The sequence below is a fragment of the Idiotropiscis lumnitzeri genome, chromosome 7 (genome assembly GCF_059441095.1).
Source record: "Idiotropiscis lumnitzeri isolate Australia: NSW breed Sydney's pygmy pipehorse chromosome 7, RoL_Ilum_1.0, whole genome shotgun sequence".
Taxonomy (NCBI): domain Eukaryota; kingdom Metazoa; phylum Chordata; class Actinopteri; order Syngnathiformes; family Syngnathidae; genus Idiotropiscis; species Idiotropiscis lumnitzeri.
In genome coordinates, this window is record NC_142397.1 from 11810940 (window position 1) to 11832786 (window position 21847).

The 21847-nt window shown below is 38.8% G+C and overlaps 2 protein-coding genes across 3 annotated transcripts in view; one reads left to right on the forward strand and one right to left on the reverse strand.

Moving 5' to 3' along the window:
- The window catches only part of veph1 (ventricular zone expressed PH domain-containing 1), a 59091-nt gene extending 46467 nt beyond the window's left edge, over positions 1 to 12624 (reverse strand). The window contains exons 1-4 of one of the 2 annotated variants that reach the window (XM_088301361.1): positions 12473 to 12624; positions 4750 to 5244; positions 4454 to 4672; positions 1457 to 1631 (exon numbers count right to left, since the gene is read on the reverse strand). In XM_088301361.1, the coding sequence (XP_088157487.1) occupies positions 1457 to 1631; positions 4454 to 4672; positions 4750 to 4887 (532 nt within the window). In that variant the 5' untranslated portion in view covers positions 4888 to 5244; positions 12473 to 12624. Of the gene's footprint in view, positions 1 to 1456; positions 1632 to 4453; positions 4673 to 4749; positions 5302 to 12472 lie in introns of both variants that reach the window. The other variant, XM_088301360.1, reaches the window with a different exon arrangement.
- Positions 12625 to 14553: 1929 nt separating this feature from the next.
- On the forward strand, positions 14554 to 20673 carry LOC148333576 (lysosomal amino acid transporter 1 homolog). Its single transcript, XM_088299751.1, has 8 exons — positions 14554 to 14749; positions 15565 to 15802; positions 16189 to 16318; positions 16664 to 16751; positions 16885 to 16994; positions 18227 to 18328; positions 18998 to 19183; positions 19395 to 20673. The coding sequence occupies exons 2-8, from the start codon at positions 15609 to 15611 to the stop codon at positions 19509 to 19511; spliced, it is 927 nt and encodes a 308-aa protein (XP_088155877.1). The 5' UTR covers positions 14554 to 14749; positions 15565 to 15608; the 3' UTR covers positions 19512 to 20673.
- Positions 20674 to 21847: the final 1174 nt, after the last annotated feature.

The following is a 21847-nucleotide window of genomic DNA, read 5'->3' on the forward strand; positions in this document are numbered from 1 at the left end:
ATGTGGCAATGTTTATGTTCAGTTCCAAGAATGGTTGGCTCATTGAATAGCAACACAGGGGTGAAATACGTCAGAGCTTAGTTCATATGCCGCAACGGCACAAAAAGAAGAAAATAATTCGGAGTTGGTACTTTAAAGGCCACAAAGTTCATCTGTCAACTGTGTGGTTGTGTCATAATCTGGCTTTACAAAGGACCACCATCAGTTTGTCACCCCTGGTGAGCTGCACCAGCGAGTTTTATGTAATTTTATCGATAAGAATCTTTCTGGCACCACTATCAGTTTTCTCTCATTCATTTCTATCTCAGCTTTCTTACAGTTTAAAGCATTAGAGTGTTATCGCAGGGTCACAAATTTCAGCACTACCACATTGCAGCTGACAAAGCATTCATTTGATACAGCACAAATAAAGCGGAAATAGTACACATTAAAAAATGGAAGCCATTACATTATATCGTCTTTTCTAGGACTTTCTCTTCAGCTCATGACAGGCTTTGGCAACCAGTGCAGGCAGTAGGGCCATGAAAGTATACAATACCTGAGGGTATTTCCAATTAAACAAAATATCTAGGACTGTTTCTACACCACATGCAATGACAAAGCCTTAATGTTTTTTAAGTATCTTACAAATGTATGGTCTGTTCACAGTACAAGGAGACCGGGGAATTAACTGCTCTGGTTATGTGCTTGTTGCTGATGACCATGTTGGTATATATTATTTATATTACCATTGGTGATGTGTAATTTTTGCTGAAATATAATGTATTTAAATTATGCAAACATTTTTTGGGGATAGTAATCATATGCGATATATTGTACATCAATTTTCTTAATCTGTTATCTACAGTAGTAGGATTTGTATAGCTGTAGCTGCATGAGGGAAGTGAAAATTATTATGTCGGGCTTGTAATATAAATGTGAGATGGATGTGGGATTGAAAAAGTTTTCTTTGTTCCACACCTTTTTCTGTCTTTTTTTCTTTTTCTTTTTTGTCTTACGATCATTATATATTTCTATGTTTCTTTATTTTTAATGTATGATATTATTAGTATTATAATTTTTTCATAAAAAATTAGATGCTTGGAGAAGCTCAAAACCCCCCGAAAAATAACTAAAAAAAAAATAAATAAATGACTTAGGCATACATGTATTTCATAAATATTAGATTCTCTGATTGGTACATTAGTACAGTGAGGCGAGATTTGCCAATTTTGAATCAAATTGGAATATGGTTCTATGTCCTAAGAATGGGCTGTATTTTGCACTAATAATTGCACTATTTTAACTTGTTTATATCTAGGACTAACAGGACTACCTTGGTTTACTATGCTGTGCTGTAGTATTATTTGTATTTCCTACACATTCATTCCAACAATAACCAATGAATAAATTTTCCAGTTCAGCAAGCAGGACATTTGCATGTCGTATCAGTATAACACTGTGAGTATTGTCCAACCTGCAAGGACGCTGAGTGTTATGGCCTCTGTATGTTCAGCCAGGAGATCGACCTCGACTATAGCAGCCAGTGAGAGATAACTGGACATGTTCCTGCTCAGCTCTCTGTTCCCTCTATGTAGGAAGCGCACCGCCACCGGAACAGCCAAAACCATGACTGACGGACAACTGTAATTCTGTGAAAAAAGAGAGAGGAGAATTATACTATATATTAGAGTTACTGCACTAGTTGTGACTTTATTACTTGATTTTGCCCCGACAACTTTTAGCATCATTTGCACGGCTGCCATTGTTCAGTATTACCACACTAATGGTTTTATATTATTTAACGTACATATGTGTGCTATGTGTTCTCTTTTGTTATAATAATAATAATAATAATAATAATAATAATAATAATAATAATAATAATGCCAAAAGGGCACAGGTATAAAGAATTAATATTTTGAAACTTTTCTTATGATATTATAACGACCACCCATCTTTCCCACGAAAGCGAGCAGCAGGTGGACAGAGATGTAATAGCGCCCTCAAATGGTGAAACAGACTTTGCAATGAGATGAGCACATGAGTTTGTTTTGATGAAGAAAGCAAAGGGAGATTTCTGCTTATCTGTCACTGTCACGTTAACGCATAGTATGTATGACATGTGACCATTATTCCTACAGCAAAAGGAAATTAAACAAAATAATTGGGGAGTGTTGACATTTTTTAAATGAAAGAGAGGTAACTGTCATGTTTGATCTTGAGAATCAGATTAAGCTTACTTACAATATCACTAGAAAGTTTCAACACACATTATAGTGTCGAATGAAAAACTATGTCCAAACGTTTTATTTTTGTAATAAAAATAAATGTGCTGTTATGTAATTTATGTAATTCTACCGTATATATTCCAAAGAGCAGTACATCAAGTGAAACATGTAACTCATGGTGTGTTTTCAATTCATTTTCACTTAGTAGAATCATACTGGAGCTCAGACACTGCTGACACACACCACGTTAAAACATCCTGCAATGCTATCATTTCCTGACTGAATATTCAGTGTTTATTTCTCTGCCTCTGAGTGGACTAAAGAGGGCCATGCGAGCATCTGTGGATCAAACGACAGGACGTCAACGCAAGAACAGAAGGACAAAAGAGAAGAGACAGATGGTCAGAGGGTAAAGAAAATTAAAGAGCAGCTGAAGATGAAGCGATCCCGTGATAACTGTTGGGAGTTTGGGCGACGAAACCGAGAGCGGCTGTCAAATGTGTGAGTGTGCGTGTGTGTGTGTGTGTGTGTGTGTTCCCGTGCTTGCTTGTGAGTCCTTAAGACACCACCTCATTACAAGGGTATTAAGCACATTCCTATTCCTACAGCGAATAAGGGGAGGAAGAAGAAAGGAGAGAGAATCTGACCGACTTGACATCATGTACTTGTGGAGATCTGGTGTGGGGAATATACAGGCCCAGTAGTAACGCTACTTTGATATGCCCCACAAGATGGCGCTCTTTTTTGTTTTAATTTTTCATTAAAAACCATCCATCAACTTTCCTGTTCAAGGTCACATGGTGTTGCAGCCTATCCTTTCAACTGAATTTGGATGAAAGGCAGACTAAACCCTTGAAAGGTTACTCATCAATGACAGGGCACAGGTAGAGACAGACAGCAGAAATACTGTTTGGGACCCCTGTTCAAGTGCTATACATGACTTTATGGAATAATGATTAGAAGATTAAGGGGAGTCTCCAATTGGCAATTATTATATAGGTCTGAATTTGTTATTTTGTGTCTAATGTTGTGTAAAGCACTTTGTTACAGCTGCGGCTGTTCTGAAAGTGCTATATAGAAAATCTTCTGGATTTTAATCGCCATAAAGCCTTTTCTCTATAGTGAGCTCCAGGGAAAACCCTCCCAAAAATACCAAATATAGTGGTGGTTGTTTTTATATTTTTAGACTTGACGTAGGCATGAGTAGAGATGTGCATGTGAATTTTGGTGGCAATTGCCCAACTCCAGTCCTGCGACTTCATCTACAAAGACTTGTGTGAAACAATTGCCCAAACAGGACTACCTGACTCGCCAAGCCCCGATATAAGTATGCAAATGAGTCAAAACAGGGCCTGCCGGTGGGACCTCCTCACTCTGCATGATCAAATAATGAAATTATCAAGACATGAGTCACAAATGGAAAAAGAGATATTTGTAAACAAAGTCGAGGACTGAAAAACTACTATTTTTTGCTCAATGCCCTTTGGAGTCAACAAGAAGCGAAAGAGAAGTGAGTGGGAGAGTGTGTGAGCCTTACACACACACACGCACACACACCCCCCCACCTACTTCTCCCCAGATTATCTGTGAATTTACAAATACCTTTAATCCACTCACCTAATTAGAAACACCTCTGTGTGTGAATTGTCAATTACCATCATAGATCATTCTAATTAAAACATACAATAAGATCTCTTGACATAAAGCATGAGGTGCAGTTTTCTCGTTGCACGATCTGCAAAAAGACCGTTATGATAATACGGCCGACCGCCGCATACTCACAGTTGGCCCACACAGATTTGTATATTTGGAGATATTTTTCCGTTTTCTTTTTTCAGCAATATTTTAAAAATACTCTTTAATAGAATTTTTTTTTCATTTTCCAAAAGAAAATTCCCCCACCAGCCACTATGAGAAATTGTTTTAAATATATCAAGTTGTGAAATTTGACCATGAATTTATAAATATCCGGTGCCTGCTTTTGTTTATTATTTAAAGCAATGCAGTTGGAGAAAATCTCAATTTGAGTTGCATAATTAGACAGAGTCACGACTGCAGTTATTCTCAAGAGCAATGTATGATGCATGATTCATTTCAAATAATTACTGATGAAAGCATATCATTTTATACAGTCAGCAAGAATGCGCTAAACTTACTTCGAACAATTTTGTTGACGTCTAAAAACAGAACACATTGCAGGTGCATGACTGTATAGCGTTGTGATATACTGTGTGTGTGCGTACCTGCAGGATGCAGCTGGTAATGTCGGAGGCTATCTTGGTGTGCGGCGTGTCCTCTGTGTTGTCACCTTGAGGCGTGAGGTTGTGTTCCAGACATGACTCCCAGAGCCCTACCAGGGCCGTGCTGTGCCTCTCGATGGAGCTCGTCTCCCTGATGGCGGTGGTGATGCGCGTGATACAAATCTCGACCACTGCCTGGTCATTGTCATTGGTCAAATAATCCTGTATGAGACACATATTTGTATTTCAATGATACATGCATTTAATAGATACAGCGACTATTTGGCATGCATACTAACCGGTGAGCAGGAGATGGACTTAATCTGGTCCAGAGCCTGTGACAAGCAGTCTTCGATTGCAGCATCCTCCAGAGAAAACAGATCGCCCGCTCTGGACAAATCCCTCTGGCCCAGCACCTGACTGAAGAGTTGGTGCATCCTGGTCCTTGTTGAGGATGCCTTTATATGTCGTCAAAATTTTTAAAATCCCCTAATATGGAATGAGTATATCACCAACATAATGGTTGAGAGATCACTCAAATCTGATGAAATTCCAATATGTCTCTTCATTTCAGGAGTCCATTTAGACAGTTCCACAGCATGATACCAAGAGAAAAGACACTAAAGTACAGGGCCTTGAAAAATCACAGTTGTGTTCTTGCCATTATTCAGGTTCGTGGAAACCTCAGGGATAGTTAGTTGTTTCTATTCAAATTGTCATCCCCTGTGTCCAGGATTAGGTATGTTGGAAAAAGGATCCACTTGGCCCGTTGTTTTTCTGGGTCTGCATGTGGCCTGTTACCATGGAGACAAAGCATATTCCAGAGAACGTAGTCGTGTCACAACAGAGTCCTGATCGAGAGAGGGATGAAACAATCACTAGCTGCGAATGCTGAGATGTTAAGTTTGTTTCTTGTAGGCATTCATTTGCATAAAAACGCAGCAGGCTATAATAAGACAAACTGGGTCACTCACTTCAATTCTAAGTAGAAGAACGCCACGCTTTAAATGCCAACAAAACCAAATCACACGCATTAAAATACATGTATACTTTACATGATACGAATGACCACATATGAGGGATAGGATTCCTTGGCCCGTCGCTTTCTCCAATTCTTCATCACTGTTGGATTCATCAAGTTTTGCAAGTAACTTTACAAGTTTGTAGACTATATAACTTGACTACATTTCTCCTGGCTGCTACAAAGACAAAGCTCGTTACTTAAAACTTTTGCAGACTTTGCAAACCTCCATCATGTCAAAGCAGACTACATTTTGCCTGGTCTTGTGATGTAGAGAAGAAAACGCGCTCTCATACATTTGAAGTCTCTCTTAAAAGAAACTACCCAGATTGTCTGTTGTTTGTGATCATGAATTAGTTTGCTTTGAGCTCAACTCCACAGCTATAAGCATATGTAACTGTGTCACATCTGCACTCGGTTCCCTCTACAGGCAAATCATCTCCTGCTCTTCATCTTGTCAAACTGGCGAAAGACCAAGCTAGACCAAAGAAAGGCATAAAGAAGAGCACTTTGGGTAGCTTGCTGCTAGAGTTGGCTGGGGAAACCCGCCCATGTTTCCTTGGTACTCATCAGGAATCCTTGCAGCTCCGTCATGAAAATAGATGCAAGGGATCACTGAAAGAAACATGGTTTATTGGCACTGTGTGTTTGGTGCGTTTAGCGCTGCTAGACAGCAAACATTTAACAGAACCCCAGTTGCTGCGTGAATGAATGTGTAGTTTTTTGCAATAATCCATTTTGATGGGTACTAAGTTATAAATCAAAGTAAGAAAACTGCATTATCTTGCATAAACATTTGCTAGCATAATAAGGCTCTTTGTAGGGGTGTAACAATTCAAGCCATTCAATTACATTTTTTTTGTCTCTTTACAAAATAATTTAAACGAACCAATAATGTTGTTTGATACAGAATTAAACATGAAAATAAATAAATGTACAATATATTTGACATTTATTATTACAAACCCTTTTTAATCAAAATTTCCAAATCAATTATTTAATTTTTTACATGTTTTATTGTGTAGAGCCAAAAATATTTATCGAATTTGCATTTCTGGTATTTTTCCCCAACCATCCATTTTCTATCCTGATTCTCTTCATAAGGGTCAGGCTATATTTTTATTTTAGTCATTCAAAATAAATGTAGTTTGCAGTCATGTACTGTGCATTACATCATACCAAAATATGAGAAAAAAAAGGATAGCATAATATAACTTAAGGATAGGATCTCATTATATTGTACTATTAAGTGTTCCTAATGAAGTGGCCAGTGAGTGTGCATTCACCTGTCACTTAAGTATTAAACGACTGCATAACGTGTGGAAGAATGTCCATTTTAAAACTATTCAAACTATCTGCTTGGTACTACTAATCACCCGGCTCCAGCTGAGCGAGCGCAGGAATGCAACCTTTAAACACACACAAATTCCAGTTGGACAATCACTTCACAAATAACTTGATCAACGTAAGTTTTTTTTTTTTTTTTTAAGTTACAGTGCGTCATGTTTAAGCAGTGGAGCTACGCAAATGAAATCTCTCAGTCAAATGAATGTTAAACTGTGGTGCAATGAATGGGGCACTAGGTGAGGGGTGAGTGTGATGGGTGGTGCATGCTGGGGGGCCCTGTGAGAGTGAGGGGCTATGTGAGGACAATTCAACTTAAGGGTCTCTGCTCTCTTTCTCTTCATGTAGCCCATTGGCTTTCCCGCTGCCTTCATTCAGCACACTGCGAGACGGAGAACACTGGCTCTTTTGTACCACCTATAAGAAAGACCCCTCCCTCCTTCACCACGCCATGTTTGCACGTCTCACTGTTCATTCAGCCCCGTCCAACTGAGTAATGTGCACCTGTATTGCCTGTGAGGCGTCCCCCACATGTATAAAATATTTTAAAGATGATGTCGGGTGTACATTTAATTATTATTTTTAGACAACCACCTCCATTCATATAACATTTACAAACCCCAAAAAACAATTCGCATATCCCAGGCGCTCAATGTGTGTGGACATGATCAGAAGGTATTACCTGTAATGGTTCAGTGGTAAATTTCACTTGCCAAAGTCAGAGAGGTATTCGTGTAAGAAAGAAAACGTTGTTATTTTGGTTGAAGGGGTGGGGGCGAGGGGGGTTGTTGGGTAGAACTTAAACATGCAAATGAGTGGAATAGCGTGACAAAATGTCCTCTCACACATAGGGACAATTTAGAGTGTTCAATCTAACTAACATGCATGTTTTTGGAATGCGGGAGGAAAGCGGAGTACCCGGAGAAAAGCCACGCAAGCACAGGGAGAACTTACACTTTTTATACAGCTCATCTTATCCCAGGTCACAATCGCAGGGCACATGTCAAATTTGCAACGTGACTGAGTTGGATTTGAGCAAGTCAGGCGATTTTTTTTTAATTGTATTTATCGATGATCAATGGCATTTGCTAGGCAAAAATCCCCGTCCATAAATTGCACGTGTACTGGAAATGGTGCTGGCACGGTGGATAATTGGTTAACACATTCGCCTCACGGTTTAGAGGTTGTGGTTCAAGTCCGAGCTCTGGCCTTCCTATGTGGATTTGCATGCGTGTGTGGGTTTTCCCCAGTTTCATCCCACATTCCAAAAACATGCTTGGTACCTTAATAGAAGACTCAAAATTGTCCTAGATGTGAATGTTTGTATATTTGTGCCTTGTGATTGGCTGGCGACAAGTTCAAGGTGTGCACCGTTTTTCACCCAGAGTCAATAGGGATGGGCTCCAAGCACACCCTTGACCCTGAGCGTAAGTGGTTCAGACAACGAATGGATGGATGAATATGGCACATTGTTGCTCACTGGGGCTCTGCCAAATGCTGAAGTATGGTCACCAGAAGTCAAACATTATAGTACTTGTTGTTGGCCAACCAGGGAAATATGCAACCACCCTTGGTTAATAAAAAAGTGAATCAGTTGAAGAGCCACTTCCTTTGCTACTCAAAAAATGTTCCTAATTGAGTGAATTCAACACACCATTTTTTTTCTGTTGAGACCAAACAATGCCAGGATTCTGGATCAAAACCATCCTCTAAAAGTTAATTTATCAATTGTATTCTATTTTTATGTTGTTGTTTTTTTTTCTCCACCTGCAGAAATTCTCTAAAGACACATCAAAGGTCAGGTGTGTCAAGGACGGACAGAACTGCCACATCGAGGCAGACAAACACGCTAACATGCATGTTTAGGACTTTTACAATCAAAACATACATAATTTGTCATGACATCCCGAACACACTTTTCATAATACGCACTGTGTGGCGAAATATATAAATATAAAATAGCTGTGACTGATGCAATGGATTACAAGAATAGATACAAGGAGAAAGTCACAAAAAGTCTGCCTTAAAAACTCCTCACATAAGTGAGTCTGTGTGTGACTCGGGACAAAAGGGAAAGTTCTCCATTATTTATGCTCTCAATTTGCTGCTGCGAACAATTGTGAATTATACGCCTAGAAGAGCTGCAGAAAATAGCTTCATTAAAAGGAGACTGAGCAAAAGGCAAAAGTTGTCTTTATCTCCCTAAGGCAAAACAAAGACCTATTCTCACAGTCTAACAATTAGTACCCTTATGGGATTCATTTTTGGGACTATAATGTGCTCGACATGCATCCATTGCGACCTTGACTTTATTGTCACTGAGCAGCAACTAGAAATTACTGTCTGGAGATTGTCATCCATCTACCTCAGTTCATTGGTTCTTCTTTTCCTATCATGGCAAGTGCGGCCATGGTCAGAAACATATTTTTCAGCGATCATTTTGACATCTTCAGGCACCTTAAAGAGGCCCTCCATCATATTCGCCCATTACTCCTCCACATCTTTGCTGATGTCACAGTTGGGACACGGTATCAACTAGCCAGAACTTAACCATATAGAACAGAGGTCCTCCATCCTGTTCCTCGAGGGCCGGCATCCTGTAGGTTTTCAAATTCTCCCAACTGCAACACAGCTGATTCAAATGATCAGATAATCAGCAAGGTCTACAAAAGGTAGATAACGATCGTTCAGGTGTGTTGCAGCAGGGAAAGCTAGAAAACGGGCAGGACACCGGCCCTCGAGGAATAGGATTGAAGACCACTGGGATAGAACCATCCACAATCCTCTTCATTGAATAAATCTGTTTAAAAATTAGTCTTCATTTGTTACGGAGCCGACTGCAACCATTTCCGCATTTGAGTATTGCTAAGGGATGCTGAAATATCGCTTTAGGAATTTCTACAATTCTTTGGCTGATCCCACTTTGTGAGGGATCAGCCTCTTAATATGATACGTTTACCTGAACAACTGATAAGTTCGAGAAGTTTGCTTCAACTGTCCAGCTTCAGTGCATTCATTCTTTTTGAAGAGCTTCCCTCCCCATCCCTCATTAAGAAACCTGTGAATAGCTTGTGTTAGAACCTCCTAGGCTGATTGTCCTTTAATTGGACTAACCTGAGAAAATAATTCTGAAACAGTCCGAGACTGACATCAGTGTACTAAAGAGACAGGACGAGCATAACCATTAGAGAGACAGTGCAGAGAAGGTTGAACCGGAGATTGTCCCTGTGGTCCTTGGGACTGTACGGAGAACAAGTTCCATCATTTCCTTGACATTTCCTACTCATCAAAAAAGTCAAGTTTCATTTAGCTGCACTTCTATTTTTAAGCGCTTACCTGCCTGCTATAGAAGAGAGCCTAATCATCTCTAATGGAATTAAGTCACCTGACTTGCTCTGCACACGATACGCAGTAAACGGCCTCCAGCTCCATTGGCATCATATACTATTTGATATCTTGCCTTTAAGGGACCATTGGGCTCAAATCAATTACCTAAATTAATTTCAAATGGGGTTGTACCAGAATGAAAGTGCGGGAATGGAGTTTCTCCTCGCACACTTTACGTTGAGAGGAGTTCCACAGTGGAAAGGGAAAGCTGTGGTGGAACAGCGTCTCACATTCACATGCATTTTCTGAAGCATTTATTATTCATGATCGCCCCGCTTACTTTCACAGCCAAAAGTCACAGACTTGCACTGTGGAGCGCAAAATAAGTATGTTCACATTTCATCAAACTGTGAGCAGAGAAAATGAAAGCTCTTTTCGAGTACTTGCAATATATTTTTTATGCGTTTCTAAGATAAGCAACATTTACATAATAGATGTATATACCTTTTCCTGAATGCATAAACTCTGGGATGCCTTACAGCTCACACTTGCTAGGAGCGCTGTATATCTTCAGGGTCAAAATGATGTGTATCATAATTCTAATGAGATACAATCCCAAGGGCTACATTGAAAAAAACATTTAAATATAATGCTTATTTTTGAATGACTAAACAGAGAGGCATGCACGCGGGTGATGTCTAAAGAAGATTTGTTTAAATTATTTTAATTTAGTTTACGTCTTTGTGTGATCGTATGTTTGTGTGTGTGAGCATATTTGTGTTTTTTTTATTTGTATGTTAGTAGTTTCTTCTAAATGTGACTTTAGGGCTGGTCCGGCTGAATATCCATGAATTTTTATCATGGTGGAGTGGAAATTCAATTCCCATTAATGATGGCAACCATGTCTTCTTCTCTTTTATTTGTTCAGCACATACCAAACTGTTGTATTTGTGCAGTGGGTAAAATAACTTAATTTTACAATGTTACAATCTAACAACGTTCCATGAGATGGAATGCAGTGTATTACGTCACTGGAGGATTTTTTTTATTTTTTTATTTTTTTTTACAAATGGACAATTTTTTATATTTTATATTTTGCTGTTTTGACATTTTGGAAATAGCAGTGGGTAGCTTATTTTTACACATGTACAACAGTAAATATTTTATGATGGCATTTTTTTCCAATTGGCAAACCAAAAGATGACAGATTAATAAATAAATAAATTTGCAAACCATATAAACACATTAGAAACACCTGATTTAAACCTAAACTTCAGAGAAAGCATGGACCATTAAATATAATGCGGCACGGTGGACGACTGGTAAATTTGATGGTCTCACAGTGCAGAGGTGCAGGGTTGGATTTCGGCTCTGGCCTTCTTATTTGGAGTTTGCATGTTCTCCCGAGCCTGCATGGCGTTCCTCCGGGTACTCCGGTTTCTTCCCATATTCCAAAAATGTGTGCATGGTATGATGATTGAACACTCAAAATTGTCCCGAGGTGTGATTGTGAGCACGGATGGTTGTTTGTCTTTTGTGCCCTGCAATTGGCTGGCAACCAGTCCTGGGTCCAGTCCAGCCAGAATACAACTGGGATAGGTTCCAGCATCCCCGCGACCCTCGTGAGGAGAAGCGGCTTCAGTAATGGATAAATGGATGGATGTTTATTGTTACTGTTTACACTCGGGGAGTCACTTCATGCAATTTGGTTGTCCATTCATTGCGTGAATGAAGAAATTTCCTCCAAGCTGCATGTTGAGGCTCAAGGGAGATTTACAGTATAAGCATTTCCTTGTTGTGGTCATTCACAAGATAGGGTAACAAAACAAATAAAGTTTAAAGGTCAAGGCAGGTGTCTGATAAACTATTAGTTCCACAATCTCACAAGTCTTTGACCTTGAAAAGTGTCCCCCTCCATTTCCTTTCTGCCTTCACACAGTAGGACGATGATCATCAACAGGGGGGGAACCTGAAAAAATGTGAGCAATGCGACTGAACTCGCCTCTAAACTCAAAACACATTCCAATGGATTTAGGACGACTGGATGGAGGCAAAGCAGGTGGAGTACAACTGAATACAGCCGTTTTGATAACAAGTTACTCTCATTGCCCATTGACTATCGGAATGTTTAAAATTATATCCTACATCGCTGTCCTTGGTCAACAAAATGCCTCCGTATGAAGTCAACTTTCCCGAAATCAAGGAATGCAGGCGACGATGTTCACGTATTTGTTCCAACCGGTACCACCGCGTCTCGAATGACAGCAAGCTGAGCAACATGACAACCTGATTCCACCCCTTTTGCAAAGCACCCACAGCGTGCTGCTTACCTGTGGAAGAACACACCGCCCGTGGTTGAATTAGCTGTTCAGCTGAGTGCAGCGGCTCCCAGGCGAGATAGAAAGCGACACATAACGACACATTTTTATTCCGACCAGCCTTGGTACATGCTTCAAGTTACCCCCTCAGAGAAGCCCATTCCGTCTCCACCGGCTACTATTGGAAAGGGCGCCATCGTGTGGTGAAGAAGAGGACAGCTCGCAACAGGTGGACGGATAGAGGAGGCTTGGATGCTACCTTCAAGGACGCTTGAAAGTCACGGACATTCATGACACTAAGAAATTGGCCATTTCACTCTGTATGGAAACATATGTATTTTTTTTCCAATGTTGGTAAAATTAATCACATTCTGCTCTTATGTAGAAGTACAAGTACAGATTAAATTCCTGTACTTAAAATGCATTCCAATCAATCAATCAAACTATATTTGCAGAGCGCTTTTTATACATCAAAATGCAACTCAAAGAACTTCACAATAATACAAATAAAAAAAAAAAACGACCGTCACAACTTAACTGCTATATTTGAGCGTGTTTTGAGAAGAGGAGTTAAAATAAAGAGATGAGAGTCTAAATAATGTGCTGGAGCCTATCCCAGCTATCTTCGGGCAGTAAGTAGGTGGGGTACACCCTGAAGTGGTTGCCAGCCAATCGCAGGGCACACAGAGACGAGCAACCATCCGCGCTCACACTCATACCCAGGGGCAAGTTAGAGTGTCCAATCAACCTGCCATGCATGTTTTTTTAAATGTGAGAGGAAACCAGTGTACCGGGAAGAAACCCACGCAGGCCCGGTGAGAATATGCAAACTCCACAAAGGAAAACCGGAGTCAAAATCGAACCCACGACCTCTGCACTGTGAGGCTATCGTGCCAACCAGTCGTCCATCGTTCCACCATGTCATCAGAATTTCTAACACAAACTAGTGGGTCATTTCACACGAAGGAGGCAAGCTTAGGTTTTGATGGACAGCTTTAAATGTTACCTTCAAAAACAGAGTTAAGGGGCCAAAACAATGGGTCATTTCACAGTAACGGCAAACCTTTATAAGAGAATCAGTTTTCAACTGACATCAACAAAACCGTGGTCTGTTTCACAGGAAAGGGTCAAAATGAAAAGTGACGGGACAGGTTTGGCTGATGCCTTTAAGGCAGGTGTGGGCAAACTATGGCCCGGGGTCCACATGTGGCCCGTCAAACGTTTTAATCCGGCCCACCGAACTAGAAAAAAATTAAATGAATAAACCTTGTTAATGTTTTATTTTCTAAATATTATGGTTTTTCAAATACATATATATTGTTGTAATGCTTTTGTTCACTTTCATTTAAATGATTTTTTTTTCACTCCATCCATCTGCTCCTAATCCGGCCCCTCTGTCAAATTTTAGAACCCCTTGTGGCCCGCCAATAAAAAAGTTTGCCCACCCCTGCTTTAAGGGTTTCAAATAGTCCTTTGCATTTACATTTCTGTAAGAAACCCATCACCCACATTTCACATGGAAAGGCCAAATGTATGATCTGAAATGTGTAATGAGATGGCATTTAACATTGCGCTAGCTATACATTGACACATGGTACAAACAATGATTTAAAAAAATAATAATAATTCCTAACTAGAGCTCTGTGGATTGTCAACACGAACAAAATATTAAATTCATACGGTATTTTTTCGGTAAAACATTTGTACACGAGACCAGAGGATAGCAGCATTTCCACACATAATATTTATGCTCGTGACATTGCTACTACTAGTAAAGAGCCTCCGATAAGTGACTGTTTATGATTTCAAATTAAGACTTTAATTGTATCGTCTGGAAAGCTTCACTTTCAGTGATAATAAACGAGTAATTCAACAAAATTCTGTCAATCCGATTAGTAAAATAAACCTTACCCGAACTCAGTTTTTCCTACAATAGGCATAATGACATCTGATAATAAAACAGATTAACTAGATTTTGGTAATAATAATGTTATTATAATTATTATTATTATTATTATTGTTAAGATAAATATAATGATAATAATAATTTGTAAACCACCCACTTTATTCTGAAAATGAAACCGGATGTTTCTCTGCCATGTTAAATGAACTGACACAGGATGGTGACCACTGGTGATGGACGCTAGCAGAACTGCTAATTTTTGAGAAGAGAATTTACTTTTTTGTTGAACATTGGCGAGTATTCGTTAAAAAAACGCGCGAGTATGTGGGCGAAGCTAATAATTGACTGCAAACAATCTGTAGTCTTCATCGTGTCCATTTGGTCAGGTGAGAGGAATTCTCTCCTTCTTTCCTTTAGGGAGGAGCATTTTCTAGCCTAAACAATAAGACCCAATCCCAATACCAATACTAGACCCTAGGATCCTCATTGAAGTATGAACATAGTGTTCGAAGCGCAAGTTACAAGCGAACAAAAATTTATGAATTGTGACAGTGGAGGAAGCGTAGATGATGAAGTACATCTCGTGTTTACATTGGGCCCAATTCCGATACCCACACTGCACTGTACGGTCCTCATTGAAATGTACACGGTAGTAGAAGTGCACTTTGTGTTCAAGAGTGCAGGTTACAAGTACGCTAAAATTGCAGAATTGGTACAGTGCGTGTGACTTCATCTGTTTAAGCCTGGTCTCATCAAGCAGGGTGGTACCGGTTGTTGTTATGACAATTTTGCGGTTTGGAATTATATTACAACTTCAGTAAAGTAGGAGTAATTAAAAAAAAAAAAAGGGGGAGGAGCTATGGTGCCATTATTATCACTTTTATATAAAATCATTATCACTCATGCGTTTGTTTCGTCTCGTCTTGCTTATTGTAACGTATTACTCTCTGGTTTCCCCATGTCTCGGATTAGAAGTCTTAAAACGATCTTAAAATAAAAAAATTGAATTAGCTTAAACCGATCACCCCCAGTGAGTGACAAGAGAAGAGCAGTTTCAGGGAATGTCCCGCCCCGTTGTCTCCTCAGGACTCGACTCATAAAGTGACATCAATGATGGAGACAAGTAGCTGCAGACATGCAACAAATAAGTATGAGGTAGCTTGCCTCTTTACACTCTCACCTTTCTTCAATTGGCATATAGGATTACGTTTGTGTGGCCAAAGGACGAAAGGTTGAGGGCATATCATGGCAAGTGCACGTTTTCCTGGGAAGAGTGTGGATTCTAACTGGAGCTCCCCAACGGTGGACAGACTTGCTTGTGTCAACGGGACGCCGTGGATCCTTTACCTGCTGGAGGAGTGTGTGGATAACGTGTGGGAGTACAGCAGCGTGGTGATCGGACTTGTATCTATAGTTTGCTTTCTGCTATCCACTTTGCCGTGAGTAGATTATCTATCTATCTATCTATCTCTCTATCTGTCTATCTATCTATCTATCTATCTGTGTATCTATCTGTCTATCTATCTATCTAGCAATCTATCATTTGACACAAAGTACCACCTAATTTGAACACTACTGAGGATAAGTGGTTCAGAAAATGAATAAATGAAAATCAATACTGCAGCACAGAAAAGAGTATTGTGAACAAGCCCACCAAATAAAGGAACCATGTGTTTAAAGTAAGGCTTCAAAATCATTAAATCAAATATTTGTTTCTGATCTGAGAAACCACACCCTGCCCTACAGCAAACTGTCAGTATAGCTATTATTTTCAAGTGTTTGTCTGCCTTATCTTGATTTGCATATCAGCCTCTCTGTCTGCCAGTCAGGTCCATGAATCCTATGTGAATGGTAAAGTGGATGAGGCCATATCTTTTGGCTTCCTCTTCTTCCTCTTCAGTGGCGATGTCACCAGCTTTGCCGGCTGCTACCTCACCAGACAGTTGCCAATTCAGGTTAACACACACACACACATGCTTTAAATCTTTTGCTGTCTTCATCCACAAATTGTTACAATGGTAGGCTCAAGTGCCATCAGATGAAAGCCAGGTAGCCAGGTGGCTTGGCTGGAGTCGAGCGGCGCGTAGTATAGTGGGAGACGGGATCAAGAAACTCTGTGCTTGCCAACCGCAACTTGCCGAACGGCTGCCTCTGTAGTTGCATGAGCGGATGTCATCATTCATTTTGCAGAGCATAATTTTCTGTTGGCTTTCGTGTTGTCATTTGCTTACCATGAGAACGGTTGGCTCTTTTCCCTCGCCATACTTAACTGAACATGGTTTCTTATGTTGTCTTCCCAGGTGGTCACAGTGGTTTTCTACATCTTTACAGACCTGATTCTCATCTCACAATTTATTTACTATAAGATAAAGAACAACTCGAGTACAAGTAAGTGTGCTGATATTTTGTTTGAAATTGAGTTGGAAAACAGACAATTGGAAGACCACAAGAAATAACCAAAGAATTTAGGGCAAGGTTGCTTTATTTACCATATACAGATTTTTTTGTGTCTGTGTTGAAGAGAGCCCTGTGTTGAAATGGCTGTGCTTCCTGTGGTGTCTCACTGCAACATTTCTCCTGCTGGTTTTACCCAAACTCATCATAGACAATATAAAAGCCAAAGAATCCCTGGTAAGTCAATGTTCAGAAAATGCTTTAACATGGCTGCTGTCTAGTAAAACTCTTTTAATGGAGCACTAATAGTTGCATCTATTTATATTGATCATCAGCTAAAAATATTAAATTCATAATCTAATGTTTTTGGCAGTTTTATTAGCGTAATGAAAATCTGTGGATTACAAAAGCAGCTAATAAATGCTTGGAAAAAGAAAAACACTCTATATAGGGAATTAATCAAATACAAATCTAAAGAAACAGAAAACATATACAAGAAACATAAACATAAAATAACTAGTATATTGAAAAGAATATTACACCAAATATTATAAAATAATAAATATAATATGAAAGGAATCTGGAATATTTTAAACAATGTAATTAGAAATGGTTATAGAAAGGACTACTATCTGCCTTATTTTATAGAAAATGAAATAAACATTAACAATATGGATGAGTTTGTGGATAAATTCAACAGATTTTTTTGTCAGCGTTGGACCAAAACAATTCCCAATCTTGACACAGCAAACAATACTTATACTAACTTATTTGAAAGAAATCCAAGTTCAATGAGTCTTTAACCCATTGAAGAAAAATAAGTAATTTATGTCGTTAATGGTAGTATGGAAAAATATCTACAGACTGATGAAATTGATATAAAGAAAAAGGTAATTATGGAAATATCCAAATCACTGATGGACATTGTCAACTTATCATTTCCAATTGGGAAATTTCCGAGTAAAACGAAAACTGCAAAAATCATCACAAAACGGGTGACTAACACAATTTTACAAACTATAAACCCATCTCCCTTCTTCCACAATTCTTCAAAACTCTTGAAAAACTCTTCAACAATAGTCAATAAATTCATAGCACACATAAACTACTAAAACATCAGAAAATAGACAAGTCATTGTTATTTAAAGTAAATCCTGATGTTGTTTTGATTAAACACAAAGATGAACAATCTGCTTTCATTGAGTACGACAGACATTTTCTAGTATTAACTCTTGAGGGGCTGAATTTCCGAGGGTTTGGTCAATTTTAAGTCAAACAAGTTTGCCAAACAGTTTATAGATTATCAGAATAATTGTTAAATATTACACCTCTTGTCAAATTAAACATCACCCGAACTGTTATAGTGGACTGACATAGTTTTCTTTGGCAGCAATGCTATGCTGAGTTTGTCAACTAATATTGGCCAAAATGTTTTTAAAATGAATCCCCCTGTTTCTATTTCCCTCCAGGGTCCAACTTCATCTAAATCGTTGGAGGTTTCTGGATATGTGTGTGGATACCTGGCCGCAGTCTTCTACCTCTCATCCCGCTTCCCACAGCTCTATAAAAATGTAAGTGAGACTTTCTTGACATTAGCAATCTGTGCGTCGTTTTGACGTGAAAGACCTTGGGCTGGCCAACTCTCCCCAGCAGTAATCTCCAGGACTGACTATTGTATTCACGTGACATATGAGTAAGCGTTGTGCCCAAATGAGAACCAGTCGTTGCGAGACAATAGTGATGTTGTTCGGCAGAATCATTTTGGCTCAACTGCGTCTGGTAATAATTTCGGTCATCATGGTGCACTTCCAGGAACACTTTAAGGCATGCACTCCTCAACACCATTCAATGAATAAATGCAAACAATGCTCTTCCTGTCATCGTTTTCATTCAAAACACATATTGTTTGGTGAAAAAAATAAATAAATAAATGAAAAAATATATATATATTTATATATATATTATTTTATTTTTTTATTATTATTATTTTGGGTATTTTGGGCAGTCATTACTCCAACTCAAGATACGATCATTCCTTTACACATTTTAGCAACCACTAATTATTTCTTCATTTTTTTTGTAAAAGTTGTTTTTGCATTGTCTTTACTAAAATTGATTGTGATTTGTGATCATGTTTTATCTATGAGACCCTCGCAAGTTTATAGTTACTTTCTGGATAAAAGCAGGGCATTACACACATGATCGCTATATGTTGTCTGCGTAAACAACTTCTGTTCTAGTTTCAACGGCAGTCGACCGAGGGCACCTCCTACCTGCTCTTTGCGCTGGCCATGATGGGCAATGTTACATATGGGCTGAGCGTCATAATGGTCCTTCCGACACTAAAGGATTCTAAACAGAACTTCATCATCAAGCATCTGGCCTGGCTCATCGGCAGTCAGGGAGTCCTAGTTCTCGACTTCTTTGTATCCTTAAAAAATCACACAAATTTAAGTGCATGTCATCTGTTGATGTTTTAGTCTCGTCAATCTCATCTTCTATCTGTCAAGCAGTCATTGACACAGCATGACATCGGAATGATTAACTCTGAGAGAAGTTAATGTGTTGTCTGTTCATAAATTGAATTTTGAATGTGTCTTATTGAATTACGGAACAAACCTTGACCTTGGTGACCAGGTGACGATCCAGTTTGTTTTGTATAGGAAGAGAAACTCAGCCAAACAATATGCAGCACTTGTTGCACCGGAAGTTGAACCTCTCCTGTGTGAGGAAGAGGAGCTTTCAGTCCTGTAGCACACCTGAGCTTCCACACCATCATTTGTCTGAATTTGACTTTCTATCCACCCACATTTATGGAACTTGATGCTGTCAACTGGGAAACTAGTAAAATCCAGTCTTGTGTCAAAGGAAATGCTTACGTTTCAATGTTTAATTTAACATTTACTAAATAGGGTAATTATTTTAGTTTCGAGTTAGCACAAGTCTGAGTACTGTGCAAACCTTGCTTGAGTGCTGTCCCTGTGTCAATGTTGGAAGACATTACGACTTTCAACCAGCTTCATAATTTCTCTACAGTTTAAATCCATTATTATTACTGAAAGTGGCTCAAGGTTCTCACCCATAATGCCAAAACGTGTTCAGAGAAACTCTGTAGTGACAATTCGTTGCATTCAGAATTACTTGCTCACCAAAACATTTTAATTTTTATGATAACAGATTTACTTGGTTGATTTATTTTAAAATTGCTATGTGGTGCTTCATACGTGGTCTGTTTTTTTACTTATTTTGCTAGCTTGTGGGTTGAAAAGCGGGCTGTGACCGCAACAATTAGACTCTTGACGTGTCAAGAATCCGATGTAGCAGAGAGAAGCTGGTCCCTTTTTAAAAATATATATTTTTCAGCGTCAAATAATAAATACTGTAAACCGGAAGTCCCGCAAGTTTTTTTTTTCTTTCGTCTGTGCGGTCCGGTCCAAAGTGGCCCGCTGATCGGTGCTTGGGGACCACTGCTCAAAGGGGCAAGAATTGAAAACAAAGAGACTGTTTTACTTGCATTTTTTGGGGGGGTTGTTTGTTTTTTTACAGTGTTGTTACTTTGGTGACATGATATAAATGTCTTTATACTTTTGAGGCTGTGCTGTAAAATACAACACTGCTTTAGGGACACTAGTCGGCTATGAGGTCATGCTACCATGATGGAGATAATAGATTAGACTTTGGATATTTACTTGATTAGATCTTTTCGCAAAAAAAAAAAAAAGTGGTTGTTTGTGCTGTCTGAGAAAGGGCTTTTCTATTTCTGGAATTGACAAACAAATTCTTTAAATGGGGGGTAGATTATAATGAAAATGTGTTAAGTACTAATCATATAGGCCTACTCGTGACTTTAAACACTAATGCACACATTGTCACTGTATATATGTTTATATATGCTAATGTGCAGGATTTATATTACATGGGATAATGAATGAATGAATGAAATTCATATTTTGCTTGTACAATGAGAATAAAAAATCTATTTTTAACTTTATATTTATTTTGAATACCCAAAACAAGTGTTTCCATAAACATGTAAGTTTTTAATAAAATTTTGGTTAAAATGTAACACGTAAGCGTTTTGTGTACTTTTGTGTGACTTACACAAGCCCCGGTGTCTGGCTGATGTTTGCAGAATAAGCAATTAAAATCTATTAAAATATTTGTTTTAGCTTCTTCTTGTGAATTTACCATAGCAAACAAAACACATTCATGTGCAGTTTTATTAAGGCAGCTGGTTGGAGTGGATCTTCTGTGTTTTAGCTACACGAGAGGGTCAAATATTACAGAGCTGAAACTGACCCCATTATGAAGCAGTTCTCTTCTACATCAACATAAAGTGTAGTCACAAAAATAAGCAAATTGGTAATTTCCTCTGACCATTGTAGTTAAAACTGATCATAATTAGTTTTCATAAAGGGAAAATGTGTATACACACCATGCAAGTGGTCTCGTCAGTCACAAGTAAATAAGTAAGCATGTATTATTTTTAAACTTCTTTAATGGTGCATATATTCATATAGTATAAACGACAATTTGTGTGTGCCAGTGGATTTGGATATAAACACTGCATTATTGACGGGCAAAGTTTTGGGCTCAAAATAAAACTGCTAATTGGCAAATATTTGCAATTGCAGGGGGAAAGAATGATGAAAACCCACACAGGCACGGGAAGAACATGCAAACTCCACACAGGAAGGCCGGGCCGGATTTTAGCTCACGACCTCTTGACCTCTGCACTGTGACGCAGACGTGCTAATGTTGCGTTATATAAATTGTTTTTTTTTTGAAGGATGAAGGGTTGAAATGCGTGACCAATGTTGTTTACCCGTTTAACAGCTTAACCAGTAGTGCCAAGAACTACGCAATGGCACAATACCTCACAGGAACATCTTCTTTCTTCCTTCCCGTAAGATATTTAAGACCTTTCTCAATTACAGCCAGGACGCTGTAATTATTCAATACAATAGGGCACTGTTTCTATTTTCAACGCTTGTTTGGCATGCTACTGTAAAAAGATTTTTGAACTTTAGCGTTTTTCTTTGTCAGACTTTCACATAAAAGTAATCAGTATTTTAATTAAATTTAAATTG

Bases quoted from the DNA above. Each gene is read 5' to 3' on its own strand.
- LOC148333576 (XM_088299751.1), top strand. From the start codon at position 15,609: ATGGCAAGTGCACGTTTTCCTGGGAAGAGTGTGGATTCTAACTGGAGC. The intron at 16,319-16,663 runs GTTAACACACAC...TTGTCTTCCCAG, and splicing joins CCAGACAGTTGCCAATTCAG to GTGGTCACAGTGGTTTTCTA. The intron at 18,329-18,997 runs GTAAGTGAGACT...CTTCTGTTCTAG, and splicing joins TCCCACAGCTCTATAAAAAT to TTTCAACGGCAGTCGACCGA.